Genomic DNA, 16,206 nt, shown 5'->3' with positions numbered 1-16,206 from the left:
ATTGCGATATAATTTGTACCCCGGTATAGCACTGTCCCATTGGTTGTCCTCCTTCCACCATGTATCTGAGATGCCAATTAAGTCTATGTCATCATTCACTGCTATACATTCTAATTCTCCCATCTTACTTCTTAGACTTCTGGCATTAGCATACAAACATTTCAAAGTTTGTTTTTTGTTTGTATTTTCATTCTGCTTTTTAATTGATAGGGTAAGTTAGAATTTTTTAGCTCAGGTGAGTTTTTAGTTACAGGCACTTGGGCTACTTTTCTAATTATTGGAACCTCACTGTCGGGATGCCCTAATTCTAATGCATCATTAGTATCCTTTAAAGATACCTCTCTCCGAACCACACGCTCCTGAGCGACTGTCGGCTTTCCCCTTTGTTCTAGTTTAAAAGCTGCTCTATCTCCTTTTTAAAAGTTAGCACCAGCAGTCTGGTTCCACCCTGGTCAATGTGGAGCCCATCCCTTCGGAAGAGACTCCCCCCCCCCCCCCCCCTTCCCCAAAAGGTTCCCCAGTTCCTAACAAAACTGAATCCCTCTTCCTTGCACCATCGTCTTATCCACGCATTGAGACTCCGGAGCTCTGCCTGCCTCTGGTGACCTGCGCGGGGAACAGGGAGCATTAAAGAGAATGCTACCCTTGAGGTTCTGGATTTAAGCTTTCTACCTAATAGCCTAAATTTGGCTTCCAGAACCTCCCTCCCACATTTTCTTATGTCGTTGGTGCCCACATGTACCACGACAGCCGGCTCCTCCCCAGCATTGTCTAAAATCCTATCTAGGTGACTCATGAGGTCCGCCACCTTCGCACCAGGTAGGCATGTTACCAGGTGATCCTCACGCCCACCAGCCACCCAGCTATCTACATTCCTAATAATCGAATCACCAACTATGACGGCCGACCTAACCCTTCCCTCCTGGGCAGTAGGCCTTGGGGAGATATCCTCGGTGTGAAAGGACAATGCATCACCTGGAGAGCAGGTCCTTGCTACAGGAGCCTTTCCTGCTGCACCAGGTTGATGCTCTCCATTCATGAGACCTTCTTCCTCCAAGACAGCACCAGGGCTGCCAGTCTGAAGTTTGGACTTGGCTGAAATCTCATCTATATACCTGCCTCAGCTCCTCCAGGTCTGCCTCAGCTCCTCCAGGTCTGCCACTCTAGCCTCCAGAGATCGGACTCGTTCTCTGAGCGCCAGGAGCTCTTTGCATCGCATGCACATGTACAATTTCTCACCGGTGGGTAAAAAATCATACATGTGACACTCGATGCAAAAGACTGGGAAGCCCCCCTCTTGCTGCTGGACTGCTGCCTTCATCTCAATTTTGATCAGTTCCTAGTTAAGTTTTAGGTTGCTATGGGAGTAGGAATGTGTCTAACTTCCTTTAAATGTATTAGTGAATTCACTATATGTCTGGTAGTGACCTACAAGGGACTGATCAAACTCTCAAAGTTTTTGTTCTTGGGTTTTTTTTTGTTGGTTTTTTTTGTGAAAGTGGCACCTGCCTATAAATTAAAGGATGAGCTGGGGGGGGGGGAGGGTGGGAGGGTTGGGAAATACAAACAGTCTAACTTCAGTTAGTCAGCCAGAGTGACTCACTGCTCTCTTGATTAACAAATGTTGGTACCTAATCAAACCAAATCACACTACCTCAACACGTTTCCAAGGTGAGTAACTGAACTGAACTTTTCAACCTTTTTACTTAGGTATACACTGCTCCTAGCTTATTTCTAGCTTCTGGCTACTTTTCTTTTTTTTTAATACAACACTCAGTTCTGCTTTCTAGCTGCCTTACAGATTTTTAAAAATAAACACACTAACTACTGCTTACTAGCTGCCTTACTGACTGACTATTTAAAAATACAAACAGTCTAACTTGTTTATTTGCTGCCTTACTGACTATTAAAAGCACAAACACAAAAACACTAAATAATATTCCCAAATAGTTAACTTTGCCCCAATACTTTTAAAAAAGACAATGTCCCAAGCAAAAACTTACTGATTCCTTTCAGCCACCAGCAAGGTGATCCTCTCCTCTCAGTGCTCCCACTGGATGGAGTTGAGCCAAAGGGTGACTATTAAAATGGTCAGTGGTCTTCCTTCTAAAGCATATGGGGATAAACTTAAAGATGTGAATGGGGTGCCTCGGAAGCTAATTTTAAAGGGGGACGAGCCTTGGTAGTGCTGTAACCCCTGGATCCAGCAGAGCAAGAGAGCATTTGTGCTTTCTGAAAGTGGATGTGCTGGTGTGTCATCACCAAGCGGATGATTATCCCTATGTAAGGGTGGAGCAGTTGAAGGAGGCACAGGATCGGAGAATTGAGGCTATTCTTAAGCAGGCCTTGAGGTGGTGGCAATGAATGCAGATGGCCTCTTACTGCTTCCTGGTAAGTTGCTCTTGCTTCCTCTCTCTCAGGAAGTCGATGAGTCAAGGTTTGAATTTCAGGGCAGTGCCCTATGACCTCAACACCCTGGATGGTCAAGGAGTGAAATTCTCTGTAGACTGGCTGTAAGGTTAGCGGGATAAGCTTTATCCTTTGCCCGAAGACGCTTTGGAGCTCTTGAGGGTGCCGAAGGTGGATGCTTCAGTCTTGGCTGTTACAAAAAGGACCTCCATTCCGGTAGCTGGTGCGGCGGCTCTTAAGGAGTTTCAGGACAGGAAGCTCAAGGTAGATCTCAAGAAGATCTTCGAGGTATCTGCTCTGGGCATCCATACAGCTGTGTGTAGCAGCTTCATGCTCTGGGCTAGTTTGAGATGGGTACAGAAGTTGCAGAGTTTGTTTTGTTTGTTTGTTTTGGTTTTTTATATACCGGTCTTCTTGCATTAGATGCAAATCAAATTGGTTTACATTGAACAATTAAAACTTGCTTGAAAAAGCATTACATGTAACAAAGAACATCAAAACATGAAAACCTGTTGGAACAATAATAAAACACAGAGTTTGAATTGTTCATCTTTACCAGATGCCTTACAGGAAAAAAAAATGGATTAAAAATTAAATAACATATGGAAGTATCGAGAGAAAATAGAGCATGGGAGCACTGAGTGAAAATTATGAGAGAGGAAGAAGAGAGGAGAGGTAAGGGGAAAAAGAACAGAGGGACCAGAAAGGTGGTTAAAAAAGGAAGGATTAGAGGGAGGAAATTGTAAAAAGAAACAAACAATCACTCCAGGAGTCCAAACAGGTGGAGTGATTGGAGGCTGTGATGGCTTACGGTGCTTTGTATGACTTACGGATGGCTTACGGATGCTTTGTATGACCTCATTCGCACTTTTTCCAGGACCATGATGTCCACTGTTTCCGCTAGGAGGCTTCTTTGGTTAAAAAACTGGTCAGCGGACGTTGTGACAAAGGCTCAGCTGGGAGCGTTGCCTTTTAAGGGAAAACTTCTGTTTGGGGAAGACTTGGAGCAGCTGATCAAACATCTGGGAGATAAAGTGCACAGGCTATTGGAGGACAAGTCAAAAGGGACCAAAGGAATTCTCCCAGTGCGCTCTCTGTTTCGGGGGCAAAGGCATTTCCGTCAGAGCAGCGCTCCAGCTGCTGGCCAAAGGCAGACCCCGGGGATGTCACAGTCCTGGAGCCAGCCGTTTCAGGAGCACAGAGTGGGCTGAGACAGCTTTGGCCAGGGTAGTGGTGGAGCCAAGCTGGTGCAATAAGACGAGGCTGGCCCACTCCTTGGTTCTAGTCATCGGGGGGTCATCTGACTCATTTTTATGAGGAGTGGGTCAAGATCACATCAAACCAGTGGGTTCTAAGCGTGATAGGACAAGGCTACACTTTAGAATTTTCTTGGCCGCTCAGAAACCTGTTTATGGTGTCTCCCTGTGCCTCAGCAGAGAAGAAGTTGATCGTTCAGCAGACCATATAGTGGCTGCAAATGCTGGGGGCCATTATTCCTGTCCCCCAGGACGAGTAAAGGACGGGGGACAGGGGTCATTCCATTTATTTTGTGTTGCCAAAAAAGGGAGGAACCTTTCGTCCAGTTCTGGATTTAAAGAAGGTAAACATAGCTCTCAAAGTTTCCCATTTCCGGATGGAGACTCTGAGGTCTGTCATAGCAGCGGTGAGAAGCATGGAGTTCTTGGCTTCCTTGGATCTGATGGAGGCATAACTGCACATAGGGATTCACCCAAACCTTCAGAAGTACCTCCGGTTTATGATCATGGGGAGGCATTTTCAATTTTGCACTCTTCCGTTCAACCTAGCGACAGTCTCGAGGGCCTTCACCAAAGCGGTGGTTGTGGTGGCGGCAGCAGCCCTCAGAAAGGAGGGCGTACTGGTCCACCCATATCTGGACAATTGGCTAATCTGGGCGAAGTCGGAAGACCTTTGCAGATGAGCGGTGGACATGGTGGTGCAGTGCCTTAGTTCGTTGGGATGGATAGTGAATCTGTACAAGAGTCACCTTTCTTCTTTGCAGGTTCTGGAGTTCTTGGGCATGTGCTTCAGTACCCGAATAGGGAAGGTTTTTCTCACGGAGGAGTGGATTGTCAAGCTGCGGACTCAAGTTTGGAACTTGTTGGAGGCCCAAGTGCCCAGGGTCTGGGATTACTTGCAGGTACTCTGTTCCATGGCCTCAACCTTGGAGTTGGTCCCGTGGGTGTTTGCCCATATGAGGCCTCTACAGAAAGCGTTGCTATTCTGGTGGTATCCGATTCCAGAGTCTGCCAGTTCCTGTCTTTTGTGATGGTTTGGCCGGAACCATTTGTGCTGAGGGGTGAGAATGGGAGCTCTCAGAGGAGGCAATGACCCTAATTTCTTACAGATGGGGGGGGGGGGGGCATTCCTCATATGGATCTTATGGCAACTCAGAGAAATGCCAAGGTACCGTGCTTCTTCAGCTGGAGAAGAGAGCACGGAGCAGAAGGGGTCGATGCCCTGGTTCTTCCTTGGCTGCACGACATTCTGATGTATGTGTTTCCACCATGGCCTCTGGTAGGCAAGGTTGTGAGGAGAATAGAGGTCCAGCCAGGAAAGATGATTCTTGTGGCTCCAGAGTGGCCACGAAGGCCTTGGTTTGCAGATGTGGTCAATCTTTTTTAATTCTTTATTTATCCATTTTTTTCCTTTACATTCAGACAGAAAGTTTATCTCTTAATACATACATCAAATAAAACAAAAACAGTTTATATAAACTTCCTCTGTAACATCATTCTTTATAAAGTAATGTAAAAGGACTCAGGAGTTTAACAGGAGCTACATCATAGGTAATCAATCTACTAGCCAAAAATGAAGAAGAGTTTGCAGCTTTTTATCCTTCTATTTCCTCAAAAGTTAGGTGTTATTTATCTCATTCTTGCATTTATTAATAAAGGTTCTTAGTTGCAAGGGTTCATAAAAGATATACTTATTATCTTTATATGTAAACATACATTTACACGGATATCTAATAGCCAGTTGAATTCCCAGTGATCTTGCTTCTTGCAACATATCCACAAACTTTTTCCTTCTTATCTGTGTATCCCTTGTTACATCTGGGTATACCCACACTTTCTGACCAAGGTATAGTTTATCTCTATTTCGAAGAAACATTCTCAAAATTAAGTCTCTATCTGTCTCATGAACAAAGGATATCAACAGAGTTCCTCTAAACTCAATTTGTTCTTCAGTAGGTGCCTCAAGAAAAGCAGTTAGCTCTTCTTAGAAACATATATAGAAACATAGAAACATAGAAATGACGGCAGAAGAAGACCAAACGGCCCATCCAGTCTGCCCAGCAAGCTTCACATTTTTTTCTCATACTTATCTGTTTCTCTTAGCTCTTTGGTTCTATTTCCCTTCCACCCCCACCATTAATGTAGAGAGCAGTGATGGAGCTGCAACCATGTGAAATATCAAGCTTGATTAGTTATGGGTAGTAGGGGAAGTAACCGCCGCAATAAGCAAGCTACACCCATGCTTATTTGTTTTACCCAGACTGTGTTATTCAGCCCTTATTGGTTGTTTTTCTTCTCCCCTGCCGTTGAAGCAGGGAGCTATGCTGGATATGCGTGAAGTATCAGTCTTCTAAATTTACATCTGATATTTTAACACCATTTCTATTCTCCTTTTTTGGAGCATAATATACTTTTGAAAAAATTGGAAGTTTATCAGAAGAAATTAAAAGTATATCCATCAGATACTTTTTAAGTTGTTCTTTAGGTGAGATTAATTCCACACATGGAAAATTTAATATTCGCAAATTAAGATAGCGCATTCTGTTTTCAATTTTTTCATAATTCTCATTGTCTCATCTGATTTAATTAAATTAACTTGTACTTCCTTCACTGATGATATTTGATTAGTAAGTTCATTTAATTTTGTCTCATGAACTTTTACTAGGGAATCAATGTTGTATACGTTGTTCTGAGATTCAGTTATAGCCTTGGTTAACGATAATATTGACTTTTCCATAGTCGTCAAAGCCTTCCATATAGCCTCAAGAGTAATTACTTCTGGCTGTATTATTTTTTCTATAGTGAGATCAAATAACGACCCTCCTTCTTGACAAACATCCGAAATCGCTTTGATTTCTTTTGCCAAGTTCCCGCCACCCCCTTCTGATGTTAAACTATTTCCCACGGGAACCTTTTCAGGTGCTCCCTCTACGTTCAAAGATCCGCTAGCCATTGACTGTTTCCCATGAACAGTACCTTGAAGGTAACCCAGGGTAGGGTGAGAAGGTGTTTGAAGTGCTCCGGGGCTTAATGAGGTCTGTATGTCCAAGAGGGTATGGCTTTGCTCCTCCCCTATACCCTCAGCGGACTTAGCTCCCGGTGTTGAAGCTGCTGCCGGGGTAACCCTCAATTAATTGCTGCGTAGGGAGAGTCGGCGCAGGAGTAGAGGAATCCATGCGTAAGTGTCCCTTTCGCTTAGTGTGTGGCATAGTAATAATTAAGCAAGAAAAAAAGAGGGACCTACCAGCCAGTCTTCTTACCACAGACTCCTGCAGATTTGGTCAATCTAACAGTGGACGGTCCCTTGAGACTGGGCCATCTGCCAAAGCTTCTATGACAGGGCCCTATATTTTCAGATCAAGGGGATAGCTTTTTGTCTAATGGCTTGGCTTTTGAAAAGAATTAAGAGGGAAAGGATATCCTTGGGATGTTATTTCTACTCTGTTCTATGCTCATAAGAACATAAAACTTCTACTTCCTTGGCATATGTCAGGGTCTGGAGAATTTTTGAGGGGTTGATCCTCGGCGAGGTTCGGTGGCACAGATTCTGGCCTTTTTGTAGGGAGGCCCCCTGAGAGTGCAGATGTCTGACCTGGGCTGCTTGCGAGGCAAGATTCATGGAACAGCCCTAGCTGCGCATATGGATGTGGTACGTTTCCTCCAAGGGGCAAAGCATCTGCGCCCCCCCCCCTGTTCATCAGATGTGCCCCTTTTGGAGCCTTAATTTAGTCCTCAAGGGCATGTGTGAGGTGCCATTTGAGCCTCTAAAGAGGGCCACCATAAAAGATCTGACTTTGAAGGTGTGTCTCTTTTTTTTTTTGGTGGTGATTTATTCAGCCAAAAGGGTGTCTGAGCTTCAAGCCCTGTCATGTAGAGCAGTGGTTCTCAACCTTTTTCCCATCATGACACACGTGACCACGCTCACATGTGTGACACACTGCTCATTACAATTTATGGCGGAAATGAAAAATAAAGATCCAGTATTATTTTTATTGTTAAGAATGGCACACGGAAAGATACATATTCTGTCTGAACAGAAATTGTATAAATAGTGAACATCCCACACCAAAACAGCACCAATTTCCAGTACTCAAACAGTAACCACCTTACCTAAGAAAAGGCAACACTAAAAATATTACACCAGGCCTTAAGCATCAATACATCTCCTATTAGGAAAATGGACCAAGTCAAGCTGCTATAGAGCCCTACACAGAAACTACAAGTCAGCAGAAAACCTCACCTGAATCACATGTGCTGACCCTCACCTAACAAAGAATAAAGAGACCAAAACGCATAACTAGAAGCATGCAGACAAAAACTGAACTGGAAACTGCAACAAGCCAGAGTCTCTGTATGCAGTGCAACAAAGGAAAAAAAGAAACATCACCCATCCTTATAAAACAAATCAAGAAATATAAAATCAATAGCAGTAAAACCATACTAACAAAAAGAACAGATTATTTCAAAACAGCTGATGACTGGAATATCCAATAATTAAAAACTCATATAAAAAATTTCAAGATACCAATAAAATATTTCAAAATAGCAGACACAAAGGCCCAATAATGAAAAATAATAAGGATACAAAAAAATGTTTTACTCTGCATACCCGGGAACGTTTGATATCCAGGTGCCCTGAGATTGTTTTGAATTAGCAGGAGGAGGGATGGTTTGCTTGCAACTTTCTCCTGTCTCTCTCTCTCTCTCTCTACACTGGCTCTCAGTCACTCACATATACACATGCTTGTTCTCTCTTACTTATATAGGCTCTTAATTACACATTTACACACATGCTGTCTGTCTCTTCATGCTTATACATGCAGGCTTTCAATTGCACCCATACATGCTGCCTTTTTCTCTCACACACAGTCTCTCATTCACACGCGCTCTCTTTCTCTCATTTACGCACAGGCTCTCAATCACATACTCACATGCTCCCTTGCCTAAACCAGCTCTCAATCACACACAGACACACAAGCTCTCTCTTACTTATATACACAGGCTCTTAATCATACATACACATGATCTCTCTTACACACAAAGGATCTCAATCACACTCGCATACACTTTCACACAAACAGGTTTTCAATCAAACTTACACATACAGGTTCTCAGTCATACACTTCCATTCATGCTCTCTCTCACTCGCATACTCTCACATATACAGGCCTCAATCATTCACATACATACTGTCTCACTCACACACACACACACACACACACACCTTGCTCATTCACTCACTCGCCACCCCCCCCCCCCCCGAACTAGCAACAGCAGCAGCCTCCTCCACTTCCAACCCTAAAGGCAGCAGCAACCTCCTTCACTTTCAGCCTTCGCGGAGACCCATCGGCCGCTGCTCATTCCTCGGCTGCGCCTCTCTTCTCTTCTCTTCTTCGGACCAACGCTGCCCGCACTAGCGTAGTCTCTTCTTCCCATGCACGCACCCACGGCTCATCACTTCCTTTTCCAGGCGGGGGGGGGGGGGCAGGAAGAAGAGAGCATGCCGTTGCCGTTGCCTCCACTGTCTTGCTGTGTTCCGCCCGGGTGGAGGACCTATTTTGCTTGGGTAGGGGGGAGCAGCTGGATAAGTGGGGGACCGGGAAGTGTGGCGAGACACCTGCGAGTGCTTGGCAACACACTGGTGTGTCATGACACACCGGTTGAGAACCACTGATGTAGAGTACCCTTTTTGTGGATTTCAGATTCCAGGCTGTCTCTGAGGATGGTTCTGTCTTTTCTGCCGAAGGTAGTTTCAGCGTTCCACTTAGTCAGTGGAGCTTCCAGCCTTTACAAATTTGGAGGTTGTTGTGCCTCACCCAAAATAATTAAGATGGTTGGATGTCAGAAGGGCCTTGTTGCGGTATCTGGAGGTCACTAACAGTTTCAGATTGTCTGTCTGATCATCCTTTTGTGCTATGGAGTGATGCGAAAAAGGGTCAGAAAGTGTCGAAGACCATGATTGTCTGGTGGTTGAAGAAGGCTATTGGGTCTGCATTCATCTGTTGTGGTTGTCCTGTCCCGGAGGGGTTAAGAGCTCATTCTACCTGTTCCCAGGCAGCCTCCTGGGCAGAATGCCAGCTAGTGTCGCTACAAGAGATTTGCAGGGCGGCTACTTGGAAGCCTTCACATACTTTTGCCGGGCACAACCGATTGGATGTCCAGGCTCCAGATGTTGACAGCTTTGGTGAAAGTATTCTTCTAGCGGGACTCTCGCAGTCCCACCCCGTTTAAGGATGCTTTGATACATCCCAGGAGTCTTCACTGATCTGGGTACGTACAGGGAAAGAAAAACTGGTTCTTTCCTATTAATTTTCATTCTGCAGTACCAAAGATCAGTCCAGTGGTGGAGAGAAGTTTTAGAGAGTCCGCTCAATCTGTTTTTTGTTCTTGAATAACTCTGAGGAATGGCACAGGTTTCTCATTAATCTTTTCAATAGTTTTTGAATTGCATTATAAATTTTACTCTTCCCTCTGCTCATTCCAGTGAATTTGATAGTGTTGAGTACTGGAAACCTTTTGGACTTTTTATGCTTGGGTACTTGGTAATACTGAGGAGCTGCAGGTGGAACACCAGGTTAAGAGGCGTTGTCTGTGAAAATTTCTCTGTCTCCATCTGCTGGAAGGGAGGCAAAACCCAGGAGTCTGGACTGATCTGTGGTTCTACAGGTTGTTGAAATGTCTGGAACCTTTACTTTCATACAATAATTTTAGATATTTTTTTACAGGTGATGTTATTTACAGGACTTGATTATTGCAACTCTAGTATGCTAGGTCTTCCAAAAACAACTATTTGGCCCCTGCAGGTACTTCAAAATGTTGCAGCCAGGATCTTAACTAACACAAGAAAAAAGGATCATATTGCTCCAGTCGTGAGGTCTCTACATTATGTATGGTTCATAAGATTGTATATGGTGACAAAATGGACCGGTTGAACTCAATCATTAAACTACACGTACCTCAGCGAGCCCTAAGGTCAGCTAATAAAGGTCTTCTCTCAGTACTCACAGTCAGATCTGCCCATCTTAGTGATGTCAGAGACTGAGCCATTTCAATTGCAGGGCCAAAACTTTGGAACAGTCTGCCACAAGAGCTTAGATTACAGGACAATCTTAAGAGATTCAAAAAGGATTTAAAAACGTGGTGCTTTCAACAAGCATATGAGAAACAGGAGAACTGTAAAAGAGCGGCACATTCTTATCTTTATTCTTTTACCTGCATTTACACTTTTATTCTGTTTTTTAATAAGTAGAAATATTTTAGTTATGTGGTTTTTTTATATTTGTTTTATATTGAATTTTAATGTATTTTTTTGCTCTTTCTTCTAACTTATATGATGATTTTTGATTTTACATGTAAACCGTAGAGATAAAAATTGCATAAATAAATAGCAGGTAAGAACCAATTTTCCTCTGTCTAACTCAATTTGGTGACCCTATTAGAACTGGAGGAGACTTGACCCATGTCCCTCTCTTTACTGTTATTAATGTTATGGGTGTTTGTTTTATTCATTATATTTGATTGTATTGAGCCTTAATTTTATTTCTGTAGATATAGCTGTATATATATATGGTTATATAACTATAGAGATATCTATATAGATATAAAATTGTTTTTTAAATTATTTTCTGTGCCAAAGGATATTTGTAACAATGCTGATAGTCTCTACTCCTGATGTATCTTTTTATCAATGGTCCTCTGCGTATTTTCTTAAATATAAAGCTTAAAAAAAAAAAAAGAGTGCTGCTCTGGGTTCTTACTGCTGAATATTGTCTGCCTTTTGTCTTTCAGTGTTGCTAACTCTATCCGCAGAGTGTTTATTGCTGAAGTGCCCACAATAGGTACGTTCTGTTTTCTTTGCTTTTTTTGTACATTAGTGGAGAGCGTACATCTAAAGACCAGAAGCAGCTAGGTGCACTAAGCATTTTTTTCTGTAGACACAGAATGGGGGAAATCCCATTTTTGCATCTGGCCCTAAATGTTCACCACCTGTCTAGTACCACATCCTGAGTTTGCATTTGTTCTGCTGATATTCAAAATGCTGGGTCTCTTGGAGAAATTAAATCTGCTTTACTGCATGGAAAGACTGCTTACTAAACAGTTTTATTCACCTTATTTTACGAATCTGTAGATTTTTTATTTTTTTTTTCCTTAAGTAACTTAATGTCAATGTAGAATTCAGCACAGTACGTTTAAATGCATATCCATGACTTAATTCCAAGAAACACGCTCTGCCTCAACACAATTACTTTTGACAAAGCGTGCATGTGAGTTGCACTGCCTGTTAAGCTTCTTTACTACAAATTCAAGTAACAGCTGATATTTTGAGTCCTGCAATTTCACTAGATCCCAAGATTTTTCTACTTCCAAATGATTGGTCTAAATGGAAGTCACAATTGGTAGCACACATAGGAGTAGATTTTCTAAGGGTTACACGCGTAATCCCCGAAAAACTGCCCCTGCGCGCGCGCCGAGCCTATCTTGCATAGGCTCAGCGGCACGCACAAGCCCCGGGACACGCGTATGTCCCGGGGCTTTCAGAAATGGGCGGGGCTGGGGGCGTTCCCGAGTCCTCTGGCACTGTGGTCGTGCCGGAGGTTTGCGCGCCGGCAACCTGCCGGCACGCGCAAGTTATCCCTGCCTCGGGCAGGTGTAACTTTTGAAACAAAGGTAGGCAGGGGGATTTAGTTAGGGCTGGGGGGTGGGTTAGATAGGGGAAGATGGGGGGGGGGGGGAGCGGTTGAAAAGTTCCCTCCGAGGCTTCTCCGATTTCGGAGCGGCCTCGGAAGGAACGGAGGCAGCTTGTGCGGCTCGGCGTGCGCAAGTTGCACAATTGTGCACCCCCTTGCACGCGCCGACCCTGGATTTTATAACATGCGCGCGCATGTTATAAAATCGGGCATAGATTCGTTCGCGCCGGGTTGTGCGAACAAATCTGCGCCCGCGTGCAGGTTCTAAAATCTGCCCCATAATTATTGCAGCAAGGTGTGCTGTAGCTGCTAGGTGGAGGAAGACAGAAACGACATCTTTAGACTCGCTTTTGACGCAGCTGGCTAATGTTCGCTATATGGAGAAACTTATGGCATTGCCTAATATGTTGAAGCCCTTTCGAAAGATTTGGGCACAGCCGACTGAGTTGGACACAGTGGATTCTGTGCTGGAATATACAGAACACGTTACAACTGCTGATCTTATGATGACCCCTTTCAGGTGGGAGGAAGGGGGAGTGGATTGGTTCTGAAAATACTGAACCATATTTATATGTTGATTGCTATTCTGTTGAAAATACGTATGTAAACTATTTTGTTGGTTCATTAGAAATCCCAAATAAAAAAATGAAAGTCTCCTTTACTATAGGAAGGATTTATTCACTTTTGTTCATAATATTATTTATAGAGTCTAGTTTTGTAATATTGCGCGTAAGTGAGCACCAGTTTACAAAACAGACTTGCATGCATAGGTCTGCTTTGAAAATTATCCCACCAAATCTGCCTGCACACATTTGCACCTGGTAAAATGTATGCAGAAAATTTTCTGAAAAATGTATGTGCAGAAGTGCTAACTTCCCCTCCTCCCCTGCTCTGCCCCCAGGAGTGGCTCTGCTCAGTTCAGGTAAACCTACACACCAATAGATCATACACGCATAAGTTTACTTACATGTCAGATGGGCAAGTTTAAATCTATTTCTGCAGGTAAAATACTATTTTATCCAATACTTTAGAACAGTGGTTCCCAACCTGTGGTCTGCGGACCTCTAGGGGTCTGCCAGACCATAATGGGGTTTGTGAAGCCTGCGCCAAGAAGAAGCCCAATAGGCTGCTGCCAGACCCCATCTCGCAGCAGCTGAAGAGTGAAGGAGGCCAGGCAGGCTGTGAGTGCACTCCATCTCGCCAGCGGCAGAAGAATGAAGCATGCCACCGGGGTGCCAGCGCACCCCATCTCGTCGGGGGTGGAAGAAGGAAGATGGCCGTACTCCACCTCGCCAGCAACAGAACAACGAAACCAGCTGCAAGGCCGCCAGCACACCCCATCTCAGTGGCTGAAGAAGGAAGAGTGCTGCGGGGCCGCCAATGCACCCCTGCTTGCCGGCGGTAGAATGATGAAGTAGGCCACAGTGTTGCGGTAGGCTGAGTGAGAAGGGGGACCAGTGAGAGGGGATGTGTATGAGAGAGATCCTGTGTGAATGGGAGAATGGGAGCTTGGTGTGTGAACAAGAGAGCACATGTGTATGAGAGATGGAGCCTGTGTGTGTGAGAGCATATGTTTGAGAGAGAGGGAATGTGTATGAGCATGTATGATAGGGAGGGTGGTGTGAGCATGTGTGTGCGTGAGAGGGAACATGTGAATGAGAGATAGCATATGTATATGAGAGAGGGAGTGTGTGTGTGAGTGGTAAGGAATGTGTGTGTGTGTGTATGACAGAGAGGAGAATGTTTGTATGCTCTCCTCCCCACCCCCTATTAATCCGCAGCGTTCTCAGGGTGACTGGAAATCAAAAGTTCCCAGATATGGTGAGCGGAGAATTTTTAATTCCTTATTAGTTTTAATTGTATCTGATGTTCGAAATATTTATTGTTTGGGAAATTTTAAAAATAACTTATGTTTTAAATTATTGGATGTTGTATATGTTTGTAGTTTTGAAATATTCTTTTTGTTAGTATGGTTTTACTATTATTGATATTTTATATTTCTTGATGGTATTTGATGTTTTATGACTAACTGCAGTATTTCTGGTTTACCACTTTTGCAATGCATACAGAGTCTGGCTTCTTGCAGTTTCCAGTTCAGTTTTGTCTTCACATATATATTTTTACTTTTGGTCTCTGTATTTGGTGAGGGTCTGTGACCGAGGTGAGGAATTTTGCTAGCATGTAATTTCTATATAAGGATCTTAGCAGCCTGAGTTCTGGTTTTCTAATTGGAGATTTATTGGTGTTTTAGGGCGTAATGTAATGTTTGCGGTGTTGCATTTTTATAAGAAAGGTGGTTACTCTTTCAGTCTGGTAGGCAGGGTTTTATGGTATATCAGGTTTCGTATAGATTCTGAGTACCTTTTTTTTTTACAGAATTTTGTATTATAAAGTACTCCTGGTAATGGAGGGAGTTTGTGTTGCTGTTACTGAGGTGACAACTGAATTTGAATATTATTTTTCTGTAGTGAGTGGTAAGGGGAAATGTCCTTGTTCTGTTCTGCATCCTTTCAGACCGATACAGAATGGTGCACTCGGCTAAGCGCACCATTTAGCCCCCATTTGGCCGCGCGCTTTTGACGCGCTATTATTACCCCTTATACTGCAAGGGGTAATAGCGCATGGAAAATGCATGATGAGGAGCCTATTAGTCACCCGCAATACAGAAAGTAAAATGTGCGGCCAAGCCACACATTTTACTCTCAAAAATTAACGCCTGCGTTAATTTCAGACAGCACCAGGCAAGTGTACAGAAAAACAGAAAAAACTGCTTTTCTGTACCCTCTGACTTAATATCATAGCAATATTAAGTTGGAGGCCCCAAAAATAAAAAAAATAAAAATTCTTAAAAAAAAAAAAAAAAATCTGCTCACGGGTTGGAAAACGGATGCTCAATTTTGCCGGCATCCATTTTCCAAACCCATGGCTGTCAGCGGGTTTGACAACTGACGCCGGAAAAATTAAGCATCAGTTGTCAGACCTGCTGACAACTGATGCTTCCGCCAGTAAGGCGCTAGGACGTGCTAGTGTCCCTAGAGTCTCCTTATTAGCGCCGGCCCTAATCTAAATACTGAATCGTGTGTCGGGAGAGCGGGCGCTCTCACAGTTTTTATTTTTTTTTTAATTTATAACTTTTATTTTGAAAGAGGTAAATGGAAACAGTGAATACAATGATTACCATGTTAAGTAAGTCCCTTCGCAGAAGGGCACACATAGAACAGAGAACAATAACGGCAGAATATCCATGGCATACATGGTATAGTGCTATCAACCCCCACATATATTACACCATTGTATATCGCCCCTTCCCCCCCCCCCCCCCCCCCCGCTTCCTAATGCAAATCAGAACATAGGAAATATAAAAGATAAATATAAGAAAAGAAATATACAACTCCAGAAACTCCTCGAATATTCATACACAAAGGGTACTCATAAAGAAAGGATATAGACCTCCGTCACTGTTTGCAAGAGCGCCTATAGTATAGAAAAAACCCCCAGAGAGTACAGAACCAAGCTGTGTCTTAAACTAACTAAGGATACTATACCCATACCCTGAGATACCGTTGCAACCCCTCAAGCAGTCATGCTCATGTAGAGAAATGATGTAGCCAGTCCTCATAGCCGTGCCATACTTTCTTGAATTTAAGGGAAGTCTTATTTTTATGGGCGGTAATTTTCCCCAAAGTATGCATAGTTAAGACTCTGGCCTGAATATCTGGTAAAGAGGGAACCCGAGAGTCCCTCCAATGGAAAGCCAATGCACAACGCGTCGCTGTCACCACATATTTAATAAAAAGGTTTTGATACAGCGTCTTGTCTGGTGCGTCTTTGTGTAATAAAGCCTGCGTTGGGGT

General features: G+C 43.6%; 1 protein-coding gene across 1 annotated transcript in view; it reads left to right on the top strand.

The window, feature by feature from the left end:
* POLR2C (RNA polymerase II subunit C) overlaps positions 1-16,206 on the top strand; it is a 51,181-nt gene that overhangs the window by 2,919 nt on the left and 32,056 nt on the right. Inside the window, exon 2 of the mRNA XM_029608936.1 lies at positions 11,454-11,503. Coding sequence (XP_029464796.1) covers positions 11,454-11,503 — 50 coding nt within the window. The remainder of the gene's footprint in view (positions 1-11,453; positions 11,504-16,206) is intronic.

This window comes from Rhinatrema bivittatum, chromosome 7 (assembly GCF_901001135.1).
Source record: "Rhinatrema bivittatum chromosome 7, aRhiBiv1.1, whole genome shotgun sequence".
NCBI classification, from domain to species: domain Eukaryota; kingdom Metazoa; phylum Chordata; class Amphibia; order Gymnophiona; family Rhinatrematidae; genus Rhinatrema; species Rhinatrema bivittatum.
This window is presented reverse-complemented; position numbering and strand designations above follow the sequence as displayed.